This window comes from Equus caballus, chromosome 1 (genome assembly GCF_041296265.1).
Source record: "Equus caballus isolate H_3958 breed thoroughbred chromosome 1, TB-T2T, whole genome shotgun sequence".
Classification (NCBI taxonomy): domain Eukaryota; kingdom Metazoa; phylum Chordata; class Mammalia; order Perissodactyla; family Equidae; genus Equus; species Equus caballus.
The window spans coordinates 6,717,948-6,735,350 of NC_091684.1; the positions used below are offsets into that span (position 1 = coordinate 6,717,948).

The following is a 17,403-nucleotide window of genomic DNA, read 5'->3' on the forward strand; positions in this document are numbered from 1 at the left end:
CTGGAGGCTGGGAAGCCTGCGATCAAGGTGCAGGCACATTCAGTTCTTGGGGAGGGCTCTCCTCCAGGCTTGTGGACAGCTACTTTCTCACTGTGGGGTCACAAGGCCTTGAGAGAGATTTCTCTCTGTTCCCCTTCTTATAAGGGAACGAACCCCATCATGGGGCCCCCATCCTACTCATGACCCAATCTAAACACAGTCACTTCCCAAAGACCCCACCTCCAAATACCACGGCGTGGTTAGAACTTTAACATACGAATTTGGGGGGACGCAAATATTCAGTCCATAACAACCACCGTGTGCCAGCACTTCCAGCCGCCCCTCACCAGCCTGCTCATCTTTGCCTTCTCTTAGCTGAACAACTCCATTGAGGGCCTTACTGATACTGAATCACCCAACACACTTAAAATACTCCTTTCATAGCTACTACTTAAAGAAACCATCTGCTACGTTTGATGAGAAAAAAGCTATTCTAGAATAAGAGCTGCATTTTAATACTTTGAAAGACAAAATAAGCCCAGAGCAGAAAAAGATTTCGGAGATAGGACCAGTGCCCAGGGAAGAGAGGACGTGGCTGAGATGCCCTCCCCACGGTCCACATGTGTGTTTCCTCCCGAGAACACCCCCTGTCTGCTCCATCCTGCTGGAGCTTTCCAAGTTGACTTGCAATCTTTGAATATCTTCATCTGCTACTCCAGAGCTTTCTCGGGTCCTTTGCCAGAGCCCCAGCTCACATTTCCAGTAAAGGGGAGCTTCTTGCACTTTCAATGTTTGTTTTCAGCTCCAGTGACCAGTACCTCCCTCAGCATACTTCCATTTCAAAGAAAACATTACCTTTACTTGTTGTTTTCTTTCACCGGATTTTTCTTCAGTTTTCTGCAAGCTAATGCACACACTCTTAGCTGCCTGGAATGTTAAGTCTTCTAATTCATGGCTCAGAAAAAGCTTAATCTCTTTTTATCCTAAATGACAGATGAGATGCTTGAGATACATATCAAAAGTAATTGTTTTTAAAAGAAATATAAGTCTTGAATAAATATCTTATCCGACTCACCCTGAGGTTACATGAATGTGTTTTCTATAAACACACATCACCTTCTGCCCCCAGCATGTTTTAAAGGATTCTGCATTAAGCAGATTTTCATCTACTTTTAATTGGATAGGGCTCTGAAGAGTGTGGGTAACTCATATTTCCAACGTGAATACCTTGCAAAATATTTCAGCGCAAGAGAGAAAACAGATTCAATACAAACTAGATTTAGGTGATCTCAGTGACAATTCCGAATCATCGGAACGGTGCGATTGAATGCCCCTTCTCTGCTTCCTTCTGAGAAGCGCACCATGCTTTAAGAGCTCACCCAGCCGCAGATGAAAAAGCATCCTATCAACACACAGCTCCATTTTCTGATCTGAAATCCTTAATCCATTGTATAGCATGCTTGAAATCGTGAGTTTACTCGCAACATGGAGCACGTTCCTCCATCGCCTCTTTTCATCAGATGATCTGAGCTACACTGTCTTGAGATGATGATAATCTTTTCTTTTGGAACCTCTTGGTTTCAGGAACTTCACGTCTTCGAGTTTCATGAATAGAAAACTTTTTCCTTCTGATGAAACTCCTTTCTTCGTTGCAAGACAGAAGTGGCTGCAGAGAACATGTCAGCTACTGATTTCCAACAGAGAACTCTAAGGCTGATGATTGACCAGTCCGATAGGACGGCGATTTTGATCACACAGGATAAGGGGGCAGCAGCAGATGAAAGAAAAGATGGCAGCGGGGCCAACTGTCCCTTACGAATAATTCAGGCTGGTGATGACTCACCAGGAGAGCAGTGGGCAGCTCTGGTTTAATGTGCTTACTAGTTGTAAGTAACTCACTGGTGAAGATGCTTTATGGGATGCTGAAAGTTCAGTCATTCTTTTAAAATTTATCTGTTTCTCCAGGCAGTTGTTGGGAAAAGAGTCATACTTAATTACTCTCTGAATTTCCAGGGCCCTACCCAGGCCTCTGATGTTTAAATGAATAAAAATTCAACGGCGTGGAAGAATCCAGACCACTGGTTGAGGTCCCTGCGACAGAGGGGCTCAAGGTGGCCCAGAACTAGCATACGGCCCTGCCCGGTCAGTGCTCTAGTCCAGGACTGTTGTGGGTGAGAGCCTCTTTCCAGTCCTGCTAGGATGAGGGGCTGGAGTCCCTGGAAAAACAGTGTGTCCTGAGAAGGACAGCAACTCTGAGGGCTGTGGTGCAGTTGGTCCTGATGTTGCCTGTAGTCTCTTCCACCAGAACGGAGACTCCTTGCAGGCAGCTCCACTCTCAGTAGGCCTCTGGCTGTTTTCTTGAGCCAAGCCCCATCCTTGTCCGCCTGGTGTTCTCCACTGGCTTCAACTAAACTGAGCAAAGGAACAACATCTTCCCAAAGACATTTCTAGGAGAGAGTCAGGCCCCGCTCTCCTGGCCCAGCAATGGCGCATTCTCGCTGTGGTCTGCAGCTCAAAGCTGCCTGATCTTGCAGTAAAAACGCCATCCTCTCCCTCAGCGTGAACAAGACGGAGCCAGTCACCTGAGGAAGGTGGTCCGAGGGGGCACACTCCCCTCGGGGTAGGAAACCAGCAGGATCTGGGACTCGGGCTGGACTTAGGAAGCCTTTGTGGAAAGGCTCTCAAACAAAATTGAAGAGGAACTCCGCTTTCTGGTGCAGCCAGGCACTCCAGGAGTCGTTACCCATCTGAATCATGTTCCTCAACATGGATTCTTTCTCCCACAGCAATTCTTTAACAGTCAAAACAGAAAACTATTTGCTCAGCTTTTAATGTCCTGGAAGAAAAAGTGAGGAAGGGTCAAATATTTTTTAAATAAAGAGATTTTGCATATATTTTTAGGCTAATCCAGGCTGCGAAGGAGAAGGCACACATTTTGTCACTCACTCCATCATCCGCAGGTAATTATGGGGCACCTACAATGGGAGTGGGCTCCAGAGAGAAGAGGAGGAGAGGACAGGAGAAGTGAGTACAGACAGCATTTTAAGGCGCATTCCAGAAAGAAGAGAAATCAGCAGTAGCTAGAGAGGGGAGTTAGAACAAGAGAGGACTTTTTTAAAGATGGGAGAAACAATGACCTGGTTGTAGGTGTGCATTAGCCAAGAGAGAGGAAAACATGGAAGCTGCAGGGAGAGGGCAGATGGGCTGGCATGAGGTCCTGGAACGGGCGAGGGGGGATCCAGGCACAGGTGGAAGAGCCACCTTGGACAGGAGCATGGGGAGCCCCTCCCAGGACAGGAAGGAAGCAGAGCATATGTGGACAGATGCAGACCAGCCCACAACGGTGTGGTAGGGGCATGTGGACGTCAAATCTGCATCACACAGCCTCGTACTTTACGGAGTAAGTACTATTTTCAAGATACATACAAGGCCATTGGCAAACTGGCTCCCTAGTCCTCTCTGTCTTCCAGGAAACCCCTGCCTCCAACAGATAGACTTCTCAGCTTCCCCAGAAAAGTGAGATGGCTTCAGGATCTTTATCCCCACCCTGGAATTCCTGCCCCTCCTGGCTGACAGCTGGCAAACTTCATCCCATTCTTCAAAAACTAATTTAAATGTCACCTCCTCTGTGAAGTCCTCCCTTTCTCCCTAGAAGAAGTAATCACTTTTGTCCCTGTTAGATAGGGAGATCCAGTACCCGCCAGTGTGACTGAGTGGAGGAGGATTATATTTATCTGCTTATCCAGAAGCCCTAATGCTCGACTTGCGGGCCTCGAGGCAGGCCTGTCTTCTCCACCCCTGTAACTCTTGGGTGCAGGATGGCACCGGGCACATAGTAGGCTTGTTAGTAGAAAAACTTGTTAGGGATCCTGCAGAGAGTGGGGGAGCAATGTGGTTAACGATTCTAAAATTGATTTCCTCATGCTTTGATAATAAATGAGTATTTTTTTAATAATTAACATATGATCTCGTTGAAAATGTGGGGTAAATTCTGGCTAATTGAAAAAATTCTGACAACTATCAGGATTTTCAAAAATTTGGGGAATGCTGAGAATAAACCAATAAGAGGGAGTCGTTATCCTGGTACCTGCAATTCCTCTTAATAACAACTGTATTTTAAAGGGAAACTCAAAGGAGGAGAAAATTTCACTCCAAATACTCAGAAAAGAAATCCAACTATTTCCACCAAAAACAGAATCTTGCGCCCAAACCCCTATTTTTAGTTCACAAGATGACGCAAGATGCCTCATTTTCGACTTGGGCACAAGGCAAAGTGTGAACTCTGTCGAGGCAAGGTTATTTTAAGGGAAAAGGAACCAGAATCCCAGTTGAAAATAGGCACACAGCTTCACACGTCACGTGCGCTATCGACTATGGACCACTTTGTCGATGCCGCCAGGCTGTTTCTTGGTTTCAGAAGGGGTTTAACATTGGTTAATACTGCCTCCCTCGCCCTGACTACATGTTCCTGATAGCAGGCCTTCTATTTTTGACTCATCCTCCACAGAGAAGCCTGGTAATTTTCAGTGAAGTACTAGGATTAAGGGCTTTATTGAAAATTACTAGGCCTCAACCAAATACAATAAGACAGACAATTCAGAGCATCTTCAGGACAGAATGTTCGTCTGCCAGGATAAAACCCGACAGAAGGCTTTCGGGGGGATGTGCAAATGGGTGGTAAAAACAGAATGGAAAAGGCGCTAGGAGTAATTATTAGCCCAGGAAGGAAGAACTGTAAGAGAATGCAAAGGGAAACAGATGGAAATGACATTTTATGGAGAGAAAGAAAAAGATGAAAAGACCAAGAGCTAGGCTAAAAGACATTCAAAACTTTTGAAACGGTGGAAAAGCAAAAATAGGAGAATGATTTTGTGTGGAAGAAATACAGAAAGATAACAGAACATAATTCAAAAGCTGGAGTGTCCAATATAAAGAAGCAGAAAACCCATTCCGCGTTGCGGCTTTCAGAGGACAAAGGCAGACAGACTTTGAACATAATCTGACCCCAGGCTCTTGCTGGTGCCCTCGGCTCTCCCCGCAGCACACGGAGATGCCATCTGCGGGCCTGGGCACCAGCTCCTTAACCGCCTGCACGAGGTTTTCATGAGACACACCTGCCTTGGATTCTCTAAGTCCCTATTCCCCCTAGGGAGCTATACACATTTAAAACAGTGAAAATTAGCTGTGAAGGTTCCACATATTCCGTATATAATGAAGATTTCCTTAATTATATAAGGTGACAGCCTGTATCGATGGAGCTATCACTGAGTCATACTTTTGCCAGGTTGATGTACCATTCAGTTTCCATTTTATAATTTCACAGTCTCCTGCAATGGTTGGTCTTCAAGTTCAACTGTGGTATGAAGTTCCCTTACACAAATATATGGATTTAAACCAGAATTGCCATTTTTCCCCCCTGAAACGAAAGAAGTGTAAAATCAAATCAAAGAAATTCTTCAGATTTAAATCCTCATGTGCTGCAGAAGCCTGTGCAGAGTGTGGGGCTAGGGTGAATCCAGCGTCAGGAGTGAAGTCAGAGATTGTCACCGATGCTGGAGGCCCCCGTGTGCCTGTCCCGGCTTGTTCACTTGTGCACTGCTGCGATCATCGGAGCAAAGAATGTCTACAGACACACAAGAATCCAGGCAGGAAAGGCTGGCCTTGTTCTTGCAAGAATTTGTCTTTGTCCGACCTACAACCTCTGCAGTGAAGGCAGCACTTGAGCAAAGTCAGCACCAGACTCGGGACCGGAGCCTGCGGATAACACATGATCCTAAGAGCTGCACAGTCAGATGTGACGTCAGGGACGTGCCCCAGGTGAGGTGCTGGGGGGAGGGCGGACGAGGGGCACACCTTGAGACCCCTCGGGGCTCAAAGTCTGGGTCAAGAGGCAAGACCACACAAATGAGACAAATACACCCAAAGGAAGACACTTTGTAGAATGTCTGAATGATGGTGGACTTTTCAACTGTTTGCTCAAACACTAGCCAGAATCTGCTCGATTCAATTAAAAAAAATGACACCGTTGATAGTGGGGGAGGCTGTGCACGTGTGGGGGCAGGGGTATATGGGAACTCTCCACTTTCAGGTCAATTTTGCCATGAACCTAAAACTGCTCTAAAAAATAAAGTCTATTTTTAAAAACAAGACTGAGCGTCCAGTCTGTGTGCAGCACAGGGCTCCCTCAGAGGGACAAACAGAAGTGTCAAACACAGCTTGCTCTGCCCTCAAGCAGCTTAAGTCAAAGCAGGGCCTGGTGACCCAGGAGTGGTCCCTGGACCAGCTGCATGGCCATTACTGGGAGCTGCTTAGAAATGAAGAAACTTAGGCCCCACTCAAGATCGACTGAATCAAAATCTGCATTTTACCAAGATCCCAGGGGGCTCAGGGGGCCACTAAAGTGTGAGACACTCAAAGTTGGGATATAGGGTATATATATAAATAGTTCCAAGGCCAGGCAGAGATGCCTGGAGAGAGGCCCTCTCTTTGGATGGTGGGGGCAGGAAAGGCTCCAAGGTGGAGAGAGCATGGAAATAGGCCCAGAAGGTGAGAACAAGTCCAGCACACGGAGACAGCAGGCAAGAAGGTCCGTTCCACACCCAGGGAAGACCATGCAAGTCAAGTGGTTAGGAATCAAAGAGTATGTTTGGAAAAAGGTGAGAAGTCATGGGTGAGGACAGGACAGATATACAGGGGAGAGCCCAGCTGCGAGGGGTCTCCCCTGCCAGGTGCAAAGGCTGGATCTGCCTACAGAGGAGGTAGATGACCCCTGAAGTATGAGCTGATACCACAGGCACTTTGCTAGAACCCAGAGTGGTGGCCCAGGGAGCAGAATGGCAGGGAAGGGTGTGGGGGTCCCTGGGAAGGGGAGTGGGTGATGCATCTCAGACTGGGAGGCCTGGGAGAATGAGAGCTCACGAGAAGAGACAGCAGATGAGCCAGCTCTACTGGTAGCCTTCTGCCCAGAGACCCAAGCCGTCCAGCAGAGGCTCAGGGAGAAGCCGGCCAGGACGGTGCAGATCCCAGAGCTAGCCTGTCAGTGACTCTCATTCCCGACTTGGCTATTCAAATCACAAGGAGAAAATGTGACTCATCCTTAAGGGCTTGGGAAACTAACAATAGGATTATAATAGACTTTGGTCAAAGCACAAAAGAAAACATAACTGAGAGGCATCATTCTAAACTTTAATAATAAAATAGGTAAGTATCAGAAAATACCATCTTGCTCCAATGAAGCTATGTTGCTTTTTCTTGATCCCTTACGAATTATCTTCATAACTCCTTCTGTTTCTACCTCTTTCCTTCCCTCCCTACCATTTGCCTTGTCTGCACGTACTTCCTTCAGAGAATCTCTGGCCATAAAGGAGCCGCTAACTTGCCCATCCCTCCAAATTCCCTAATGCTAATCATTACCATACTCTTGACAGTTATTTCAAAATTACAGAAATGACACTGGGTCACAGGAACAAAAATCTAATTTTGGTGCTTGTGATTATGGTTTCTCGTCATTCTGATGCAAATCCTATTATTTCCTGGCTTTGGTCCCCATTTTCTAATTCTCTTAAACGTATTTCAGTTTTTCAAACATTCACTTAGTATAAGGAATATATACCAACAGGCACGTAAGCAAAGCTGGCTGCCTGTGAGGGCGCCAAGGACGCAGCAAAGCTTCCGCTGACCACCAGCACGTATCCATGTGGATGTGCTGGTACATAACGTTCTTGGTGCTCAATGAGAAAAAAGTCTTTGGCTCAGAGCAGCTCTGACAACAGAAACATAATGCAACCCACACATGTAATTTTAAATTCTAGTAGCCACATTAAAAAAAAATAGAATTTTAATAATATTTAATACATCTGAAATATTATCATTTCAACATGTAATCAACAACAACAAAAAATGAGATATTTGACATTTGTATTAGTCAGCTCAGGCTGCCATAACAAAGTACCACAGACTGGATGCCTAAAACACATTTATTTCTCAGAGTTCTGGAGGCTGGAAGTCCAAGGTCAAGCTGTCGGCAGGATGGTTTCTTCTGAGGCCTCTCTCCTTGACTTGTAGATGGAGCCCTCTCCCTGTGTCCTCACATGGTCCTTCCTCTGTGTCCTAATCTCCTCTTCTTGTAAGGACACCAGTCATATTGGATCAGGGCTAACCCCAATGACCTCATTTTAACTTCATTTTCTCTTTAAAGGCCTTATGTCCAAATACAGTCACATTCCGAGGTACCGAGGGTTATGACTTCAACGTAGGAATTTCTGGCAGACACAATTCAGCCCATAACAACACTCCTTTCTTCAGACTAAGTCTTAGAAATCCAATGTGTATTGTACAGTGATGGCACATCTCAGTTTGGACTGGCCGCATCTCAAGTACCAATGGCCGCACGTCGCTCAGGTCTCCAGCATAGGCCACCTCAGGTTAGAGCCCCACCCACTGTGAGAGCCGGCTTCCCTGGTGCCCACTTGCTCAGAGGGGTCCCACATTAACCAAGCCCTTCCTTCAAGTTTCCATTGGCTATTACTCTTGCCACCCATCACCCATGAGCCATTTAGAGATATTTTTCCCCCAACATAATTGCCATCTGGGAATGGAGTATGGAAAGTTGTGCATCTAGGTCCTCCCAGAATCAACTTTCACAATCTGCAGCAATGGCCTTGGGCACTTCTCTGGTTCCATCACTTTCAGAAAAGGCACAAATGTTTCTCAAATTACTACATACACCCACACATGGTAGGGACACCCACATTTCGCTCTTACCGCCTAAATGAAAGTGATTCTAAATCTGGCACAAAGTGCCAAACTTTGATCTTCTACTGTGACCCCCCCCCCGTCTTCTCCATTCCCTGCTTGGTGAGATTTCCAGCATCCCAGCCATAGGAAACAGGAGTCCATTCTCTCATGGCTTCTCCTGCACTGCCCTGCCTGTCTACACCATTCCCAACCCCTCCCTAAAGAAAGAAAGAAATTCAACTATGGAGCAACTGGGGTCAAGGCCCAACACAAGTTCTGAGAGAGAACTCTATTCTCACATGTCCAGTTGTGGGAAGCCACATTATTTGGGCGATTAGTGTGAACAGTATCTTTTTCATAACCGTCACACATTTAGGTAATTTCCATGTGCCTTGAGAGCCCTTGATTAGAACCCCAACTCACTTGCCTAATTAAATGCCCTGGGAGATGTACGAGCGGAAGCTGGCGCTTCCCCATCTGCCCCAGTTCACTGTGGCCATGCGATTTGCTTTAGCTAATGACACAAGCAGAAATGCGTGTGTCTACAGTTCTGGGCATGTAAGGGCTGGGCTGGCAACTCATGGTCCCTCCTGAGGCTGCACTCCTTTGTGGTGGAGCCTCTCCTCACCTGGGTTCTGGGAAGGGAGGATGGGAATTAGCATGAGGGAAAAATAAACTTGGGTTGGGTAAGGCCGCTGAGACTTCAAGGGTTGAAACTCCAGCATGTTCCAGCCCATTCTAACTGATACAGAAGAAGAATAATTACTTCCTCCTCTTATTTTTTTCCCAGGAAACGTAACGCTTGTTGATGTTAAAATGGCTTTTTTCCTCCTCACAGCTAATCACCCAGGCACTTCAAATTTCATTTGATGAAGTTTTCTCCCTCACCTGTGCTCATTCTTACTTTAGCTTTCGACAGACGAGCAGACTTTGTTTCTCTTTAACATTCTTGTGGAAAAGTTACAGATACTCAGAAATGGCTTTTCAATCTGTTCTGCCAAGAGAACCCTAACAGCTACTGTGAAGGCAACCCTTCTGAACTTTGGTTAACAAGCACACTCTTTCTGATTCCAGGTTAGCTAACTGATCCCTTTACCAAAACCAACTTTCTGTCTCCTCCAAAACACAGGGACATTCCTTTAGCCCATTTCTCCTTTTACCTGTAGTACTTTGTCACTTGAATTATTTTTTCAACCTCAGCACTACTGACATTTTGGACTGGATAATTCTTTGTGGTAGGGGACTGTCTATGCGTTGTAGGGTATTTAGCAGCATCCCTGGCCTCAACCTACTAGATACCAGTAGCATCCACTCCCCCAGCCATGACAACCTAAAAGTATCCAGTGGCTCCCAGTTGAGAACCACTGTTTAAATTGAACACATTCTTTTTTCCCTCCATACGAGGCTGCCTTTGCCAAAAAAAGAAAAAGGACTTTGTTCTTTGATTTGTTATTTATTGAAAGAAGGGAATGAATAAAATACACATTATCTTGTCAATAAGGTTTGGTTTATGTCGACAGCCACACAAAGGGGTAGCCATCATCCTTTCCTGATATAGGTGCTGTTTTGGGTAGCACTGTATCCCCCCCCAAAAGACATATTGAAGTCCTAGCCCCAGGTATCTGTGACTGTGACCTTACTTGGAAATAGGGTCTTTGGATGTCATCAAGTCAAGATGAGATAATACTGGACGGGGGTGCCCTAAATCCAATCTAAATGAGTATTTCTCATTTGTTAGGAATCACTCTTAAATACGTAGTGTTTATTCTTTCGTTCATTCCTTCACTGATTTCTTCGTTCCTTAAATAAATGCCCACTGTGTTATATACCAGGCACTGTTCTGAGATTTAGATATGTTGTGGGGAATAACTATGTGTGATTTCTATCGTCATTGAACTTACAACCTACTGGGAGACTTGCTAAAGAAATATACATGTAAATCTGTCATTGCAAATTGTGGTAAGTGCTGTAAAGGAAAAAAAGAGGACACTGTGGAGGTTGGAGAAGAAGTGACATTTATGCTGAGATGGGAAGAAACGAGCTGAGGGCAGGAGCAGCAGAAACCTGTTGGGCAGAGGCACAGAGGGCTGGTGCATTTGAGGACTCCAAAGGGATGGTGTGGCCGAAACACAGAGAGCAAGGGAGGGAACACGGGGTGGAATGTGGTTGAAGAGGGCTCAGGGGTTGATGCTGTCAGAGGCTGTGTTGCCACAAGGCAAGCCCAGAAGGGGCACCAGAAAAGGGAAACGTTCCTCAGCCCTGATGACCCCCAGCCCTTGGGCTTCCTGGGCCTCCCAAGGTCCCTACCTCCTGCTCTTCTGCACTCCATAGCACCGGATCACCCTTTACTAGAACACAACAAACCAGAAAACCATCACGGGAAGGAATGGCTGAATCAGCTCCATTTCTTTAGCAGTTCGCTGAGAAATAGGATTCTCGTGGCTAAGCTAATATAATTTTAGTAATTAGCCTTAGTGGTGAAAGCATCTCATTTCTATGAAGAAATATATTCTGTTCCGCTACAGGACTGGGTGTAGTCCACAGAACATTTCTGATCCTTATTTCCAAGTGGCCGCCAGCCAATCCACATGCTATTCTGAATATTTTTATTTTTGTCCTATGATAAGGACAGAAGGGAATGAATAAAACACACATTATCTTGTCAATAAGGTGTGGTTTATGTCGACAGCCACACAAAGGGGTAGCCATCATCCTTTCCTGATATACGTGCTGTTTTGGGTAGCACTGTATTCCCCCCACAAAAGACATATTGAAGTCCTAGCCCCAGGTATCTGTGAATGTGACCTTACTTGGAAATAGGGTCTTTGGATGTCATCAAGTCAAGATGAGATAATACTGGATGGGGGGGCCCTAAATCCAATGACTGGTGTTCTTAGAAGAGGGAAATTTGGACACCAAGACACACACACGGAGATGCCATGTAATGAAGGAGGTAGGGACTGGAGTGATGTGTCAGCAAGCCATAGAAAACCAAGGACTGCCAGCAACACCAGAAACTAAGAGAAAGGCATGGAAACAATTCTCCCCTTCAATCACTCTCTCACAGAGAGCATGGCCCTGCTGCCATGTTGATTGCAGGCTTTCAGCTTCCAGAACTGTGAGAAAATAAATTCTGTTGTTTAAAGCCACCCAGTGTGTAGAGGTTTGTCACCACAGCCCAAGGAAGGGAATACAGGTTATCTTCATAGAATTCTCTGGTCACTTTTCTCAGAGTGAAAAAGAGCAGGTAACGAGATGAGTTAATAATCTTGATAAAGCCTCAGAAGGAGCCCTGAAGTCACTTTGGCGGCAGATTTTGAAAAATTCCAAAGCTGAAGCAGCTCCTTTTTTTAATAGTTACTGCTTATCTGAACCATGTGAACAACAATGTTGAGATCTATTCCTGGCTGATTAAAACGATGGCATGTTTCCTTTTAGTAGAAGTCAATGGAATAAACAATTCTGTTTGAGCCAATTAATCTAGGAGCTGCCAAAATGGAGCAATCTTGGTCCCTGTTGCTATTAGTGTCATAGAATGGATTCCAACACCTAGCGATCCTGTGGACAGCAGAGCGGAACCCTGCCCGGTCTTTTTGCACCATCCTCTCACGTTCCAACACTTTATCAGACAATGCTCCACTGCTATTCACAGGGTTTTTATGGCCAATTTTTTCGGAAGTGGGTGGCCAGGTCCTTCTTCCTAGTCTGCCTTAGTCTGGAAGCTCCACTGAAACCTGTCCACCATGCGTGACCCGCTGGTATGTGAAATCCCGGTGGCAGAGCTTTCAGAATCACAACAACATGCAGCCACCACAGTGTGACAACTGACAGATGGGTGGTATGGTTCCCTGATTGAGAAATGAACTCAGACCATGGTAGAGAGAGTGCCGAACCTTACCCACTAGACCACCAGGGCAGGCTAATATTGGTACTATGATAGGATTAATTTTTCGGTGACAATAGAAAAACACAAACTGTCAAAGCAATACATTAGCTCTAAGTGTCCAGAAACTCCCCCCAAAACCAGTGTCCCAGACTTGGTTCTCTCTGGCAAGGACTATAAAAATCCTGGTGTTTTTTAGTCCTGACTTTTAGGAGAGCATCTATAAAAGGACGATCGATTTTTTTTAAAGAGTTCTACTTAGAAATACCAGCTGGAGGACCATGCATATAACCTTCCAAAACATGATTTGTAACAAATTTCTGGTTTCACAAACATCAAGTGTTAAAAAATGTATTTACAACACTGCAGGAAGGTACATATAAGAAAAACAAGAAAAACTGCATTTTTTTACCTTGCCTTTGTCAAAGTAGTGGATGATTTCTTGGTAGAGTTGCTCCTTCAGCTGTCCCTGCGTTGTTGCCTGGTACCCATCCCGCTGGGTGAGGTGGGCTGCGCACACATCCTCGGACCACTGTGGCAAAAGCAATGCATGAGTAGTGCCAGGCGAAGGCATGTCCGGTACACCACTTGCCTACCCTCAGGTCAGAATGCACAGTGAGCTCCACATTCGGTGCACACACGCGGCCATGATTCCAGGGACACTTGGGGCTGCTGTCATCAGGCTGTCGGGGCCTGGAAATGAGGGCAGAATCTCTGCGCAGAGGCCCCAAGAGGAAGGCAAGACAAGAGGGAGGCAAAGTTGGGTCTACATTCATACAGAAGAGAAACCCACCAAGGATCTGGAAAGCACAGAGCTGTCAGCTTGCTGATAAGGCCTTGCAACATCTGAGATGAATTACAAACCAGGTGATTTGTGGCTGTCTCGAGTGGGGAGTCCCAGGGTGCTGGCCTGGGTCCTGTGCTGCTCAGCATTTCAATCAACAGCAAGAAGGCACGTGGATCACACTTACAAGTCATAAAGAAAGGGACTTGATCAGCTATCAAGCTCCTCACAGACTGGGAAGTGCCTTTGTACCATTAGCTTTAGGCACACTGCCTGGCACAGAGGCAGGGCTCAGCCAGTGTTGGTGGAAGTGTCGGTGGACTTATGAAAGATGACAGAGGTCTCAGTAAGCTGGGGAGACGCACCAAAGTGAAGCCAAGCTCATTTGACATGTAAACTCCTGAACTTAGGCCCAACAAACCAAGGGCGTTAGGCATAGGGCTACTATGGGAGAAGCACTAGGGCAAAGATGAGTCTGAAGGTGCCTGACCCAGAGAAAGTGCTATTACAAATAGAGGATAATGATATATAATAACACTGCAAAAAAAGATTTCATGGTCATTTAAGAGTGGAAAGCAAGACTGCACACTGGGAGGTCTGGGGAGACTCCTCGGAGGACATAATTAGAATGAGCTTGCTTATCAGGTGGACCCAGGCAGTGGAGCTTGACCTGTTTTAAGACAGCACAGTGAGGGTGCTGCAAAGAAAGCAAGGGACTTCCAGGCTGCCTGAACCCAAGTCGGGCTGGGGGTGCCCCACTGAACTCAGTGTTGGTCAGGCCACATCTGGAGCAATGAGACTAACTGTGGTACCACATTTTGTGGGGCACGGAAAATGAGAAGAGCTGGACAGGGACCACTGTGGTATAGGGCAAAGGCCCAAAGGGACTAGCCTGCTAAATGAGGAGCAGGGGTCTGCGGAATGCGGCAAGGCTCCCGAAGAGGCTCACACAGCACACACCCCTCCCCACCTTCCCTAAGCCAGAGGGGCCCTGGACACCTCCTGCTGGACCCCAGGGCTCCACGGAACAGGGCTCAGAGCATGGGGCCAGAATGGCTCTGCAGCTCTAGGACTGTCAAGTAAGACTGAGAAACCTTTAAGTAGTTTGCACATATTTTCACCTTAAAGTTTGACTAATGCAATTGGGACTACCGATTTGGGTTGTGAAACACACCCTCATGTGGTTTGTGACAAATCCATCTGTACTAAATAAATTCAGGGATTAAACAAATGATAGTTCACACACACATATATATTTCTTACATTCACACGCACACATATAAAAGTTTATGTACTATGTGAGAGAGAGTAAGGGTGAGCAGGCAGTTTGTCAACCTCATTTTCATTTCTCTGGTATAAAAGAAATATCTTCATATTTGCAAAAACGCCTTGTTACTGAAATTTGGGTTTCTAACAAATTAAGGCCATTAGAATTCATAGTGAGACAGCTGGTGTCAGCTGCATGAACCGAAATCTCTATCTTCATAAATTACATTACTTGGGAAAGGTTTATATGTTTTGAAGCCAAATGGGGACTATTGATGACTATTGACGAGGCATCCAGACTGAGCTGAGCCTCCTTGTGTTTTCTTTGTAATAGACCCCTTTGTTTTCAGGCAGAGGGAAATCTCCACACTGCAATGTCTCTGAAGCAGCCTGTGCTTATTCGTGTCACAGAACCTACTGGAGATTTCCGGATGGGCCAAAGGCTAGAAGATTCTTGCCAGAGTTTCACTCCCTAACACAGTGTTCTCCTCAATGCCTCTCATCACCCAATAGATATTGCTTACTGCCCATTTTAACACAGTCTCATCTGGTTTTTTTCATTCAGGTTTTTAGCATTTAGGGGGCTGGCCTGAGTTCAGGGACAGGATTCCTTGAATGAGTAGTCTTTCTGTAGCGTCACTTAATTAAATTCTAATTCTTATAACTGTTTTTGTTTATCCAGTGGATAATTTTTCAAAATTTTTTTTAAAGATTTTATTTTTTTCCTTTTTCTCCCCAAAGCCCCCCAGTACATAGTTGTATATTCTTCATTGTGGATCCTTCTAGTTGTGGCATGCGGGACGCTGCCTCAGCCTGGCTCGAGTAGCAGTGCCATGTCCATGCCCAGGATTCAAACCAAAGAAACCCTGGGCCTCCTGCAGTGGAGCACGTGAACTTAACCACTCGGCCATGGGGCCAGCCCCTAATTTTTCAATTTTTTATAAGGATATCGTGGGAAAGATAATCTAATGACTTGCTAAAGTTCTAAAATATAAAACTAGAGGCTGTGTAGGAATTCCCTCATCCATCTATCCATTCGCCCACCCACACACACATCCATCCACCCACCCACCCATACTTCCATCCATCTATCCATCTACCCACATTTCCATCCATCTATCTCCCCATCCATCCAACCATCCGTTCATCTACCCAGTTATTTACTGAGGGTCCACTCTGTATGACTAGCTGGGCTGGAACTGGATATGGGGGAGAGCATGAATATGTTACCGCAAACAAAAAAAAAAGCAATATCAAAAGCTATCTGCATAACAAAAGAACCGCTGAGAGCTGACAACTGTCATGCCAGACCTGTGCTCAGGAGCAACACTCTCCAGGAGAATCAGGCAGGAGATTAATGTGAACTGATGGACTAACAGGAGATCTCGACGTGAACTCATGGAGAGAAAAGTCATGATCTGGTCCCTATACTCTTTGTTAAGATAATTAGGGGTATGTCTCATCCTGTCTCTTAGCTATTCTACCACAGAAATTCCTTCTTATTGTTGTCATTCTTCATCATCACTGAGTCCTGCTGGCATGAATAAGAAATCAAAGAATCTCTAACTCACTGCTAGCTGACAGCCCAATGATGAGTGTTTACGACGCTTAGTGATAACTTGCTTAGTGATGACATCTCGTGAAATATGCATTCAGTAGGGCCAAATGTATAATCCAAGTACTTCCTAAATATCTCTGTTTATGTCATTGCATTTAGTCAATATCCATAAAATCTTAAATTATAGGTTTACTAAAATTTGTCACAGAAAAATCAAATTTTAAATAACCTTCTAATTTATAATGACAGAATCATAAAAGCGTGTGGTAGCTTTTATTACCTTCAGAAGCTTTGCATGGAGAAGCAAGGTATAAGCTGCTTCCGTGTAGTTATCACACTCTTTGTGCAGGTCACAGAGCTTGTACAGATACCTGAGGTGATAAAAAAGAGGTACGTTCATAAAATGTCGCCAAATAGTTTGTGTTGAGGATTGCAAGAGCTAAACTCTACAGTAAATCATATCTATATTTTCTTTGTACAATGCTCACAATTCATGCCTTGAAAGCTTTTGGTGCAGAAAGCTCTAAGAAAAACCAAGAGTAAGATACGATAATATATATATATATATATATATATATATACACATATATATATACATATTTTAATTTAAATCCTCTTTTTTCAGGACAAAAATGAAGATGGCACAAGAAGGTAAAATTGTACCTCAAGGTTTCTCATGCCTTTTCATCTTTTCCAGAGTTTTCTGCATACATTCGAAATGAGATTATACAGTTTGATTGTGATTTCTTAAATTTCTATTGAATCCAAATACACAAAAAAATCCATAAAAATACAAATCCATAAAAATAAAGAGCTCCAATAATCACATTGAATGTGATCAAAAATATTTCTCTGCCATAAAGAAATAAAGGTTTTTTTTAATATAGAACAACCTATATTTTAAGATAAAAGAAGCTGATTGTTTTCCCAGTTTATTAAATTTATATTTTATATTATATTTCTCCTTTTTTAAAGGAGAAAGTAAAAAAATCTTAGAAATCAAAAGTTAGAAAATAATGCTTGGTATAGTAAACCCACCATTAAACACTAATGCCATGTGTATTACATGTTTATTCTGGTCTATTCTAAGTGGTAATCTCGCTAAATATTTAACACTGGCCCCTAAAAGTGACCAAGAAGGAGAGGAAATCAATCACAGCCCATCACTCTAGAGAAAAGGGCAAGTGAAGGAGAAAA

The 17,403-nt window shown here is 44.7% G+C and overlaps 1 protein-coding gene across 2 annotated transcripts in view; it reads right to left on the bottom strand.

Annotated features, from left to right (window-relative positions):
* The window catches only part of DOCK1 (dedicator of cytokinesis 1), a 503,869-nt gene that overhangs the window by 44,572 nt on the left and 441,894 nt on the right, over nucleotides 1-17,403 (bottom strand). For both annotated transcript variants that reach the window (XM_023637097.2, XM_023637090.2), the window contains exons 37-38: nucleotides 16,487-16,577; nucleotides 13,011-13,130 (exon numbers count right to left, since the gene is read on the bottom strand). In XM_023637097.2, the coding sequence (XP_023492865.1) occupies nucleotides 13,011-13,130; nucleotides 16,487-16,577 (211 nt within the window). The remainder of the gene's footprint in view (nucleotides 1-13,010; nucleotides 13,131-16,486; nucleotides 16,578-17,403) is intronic.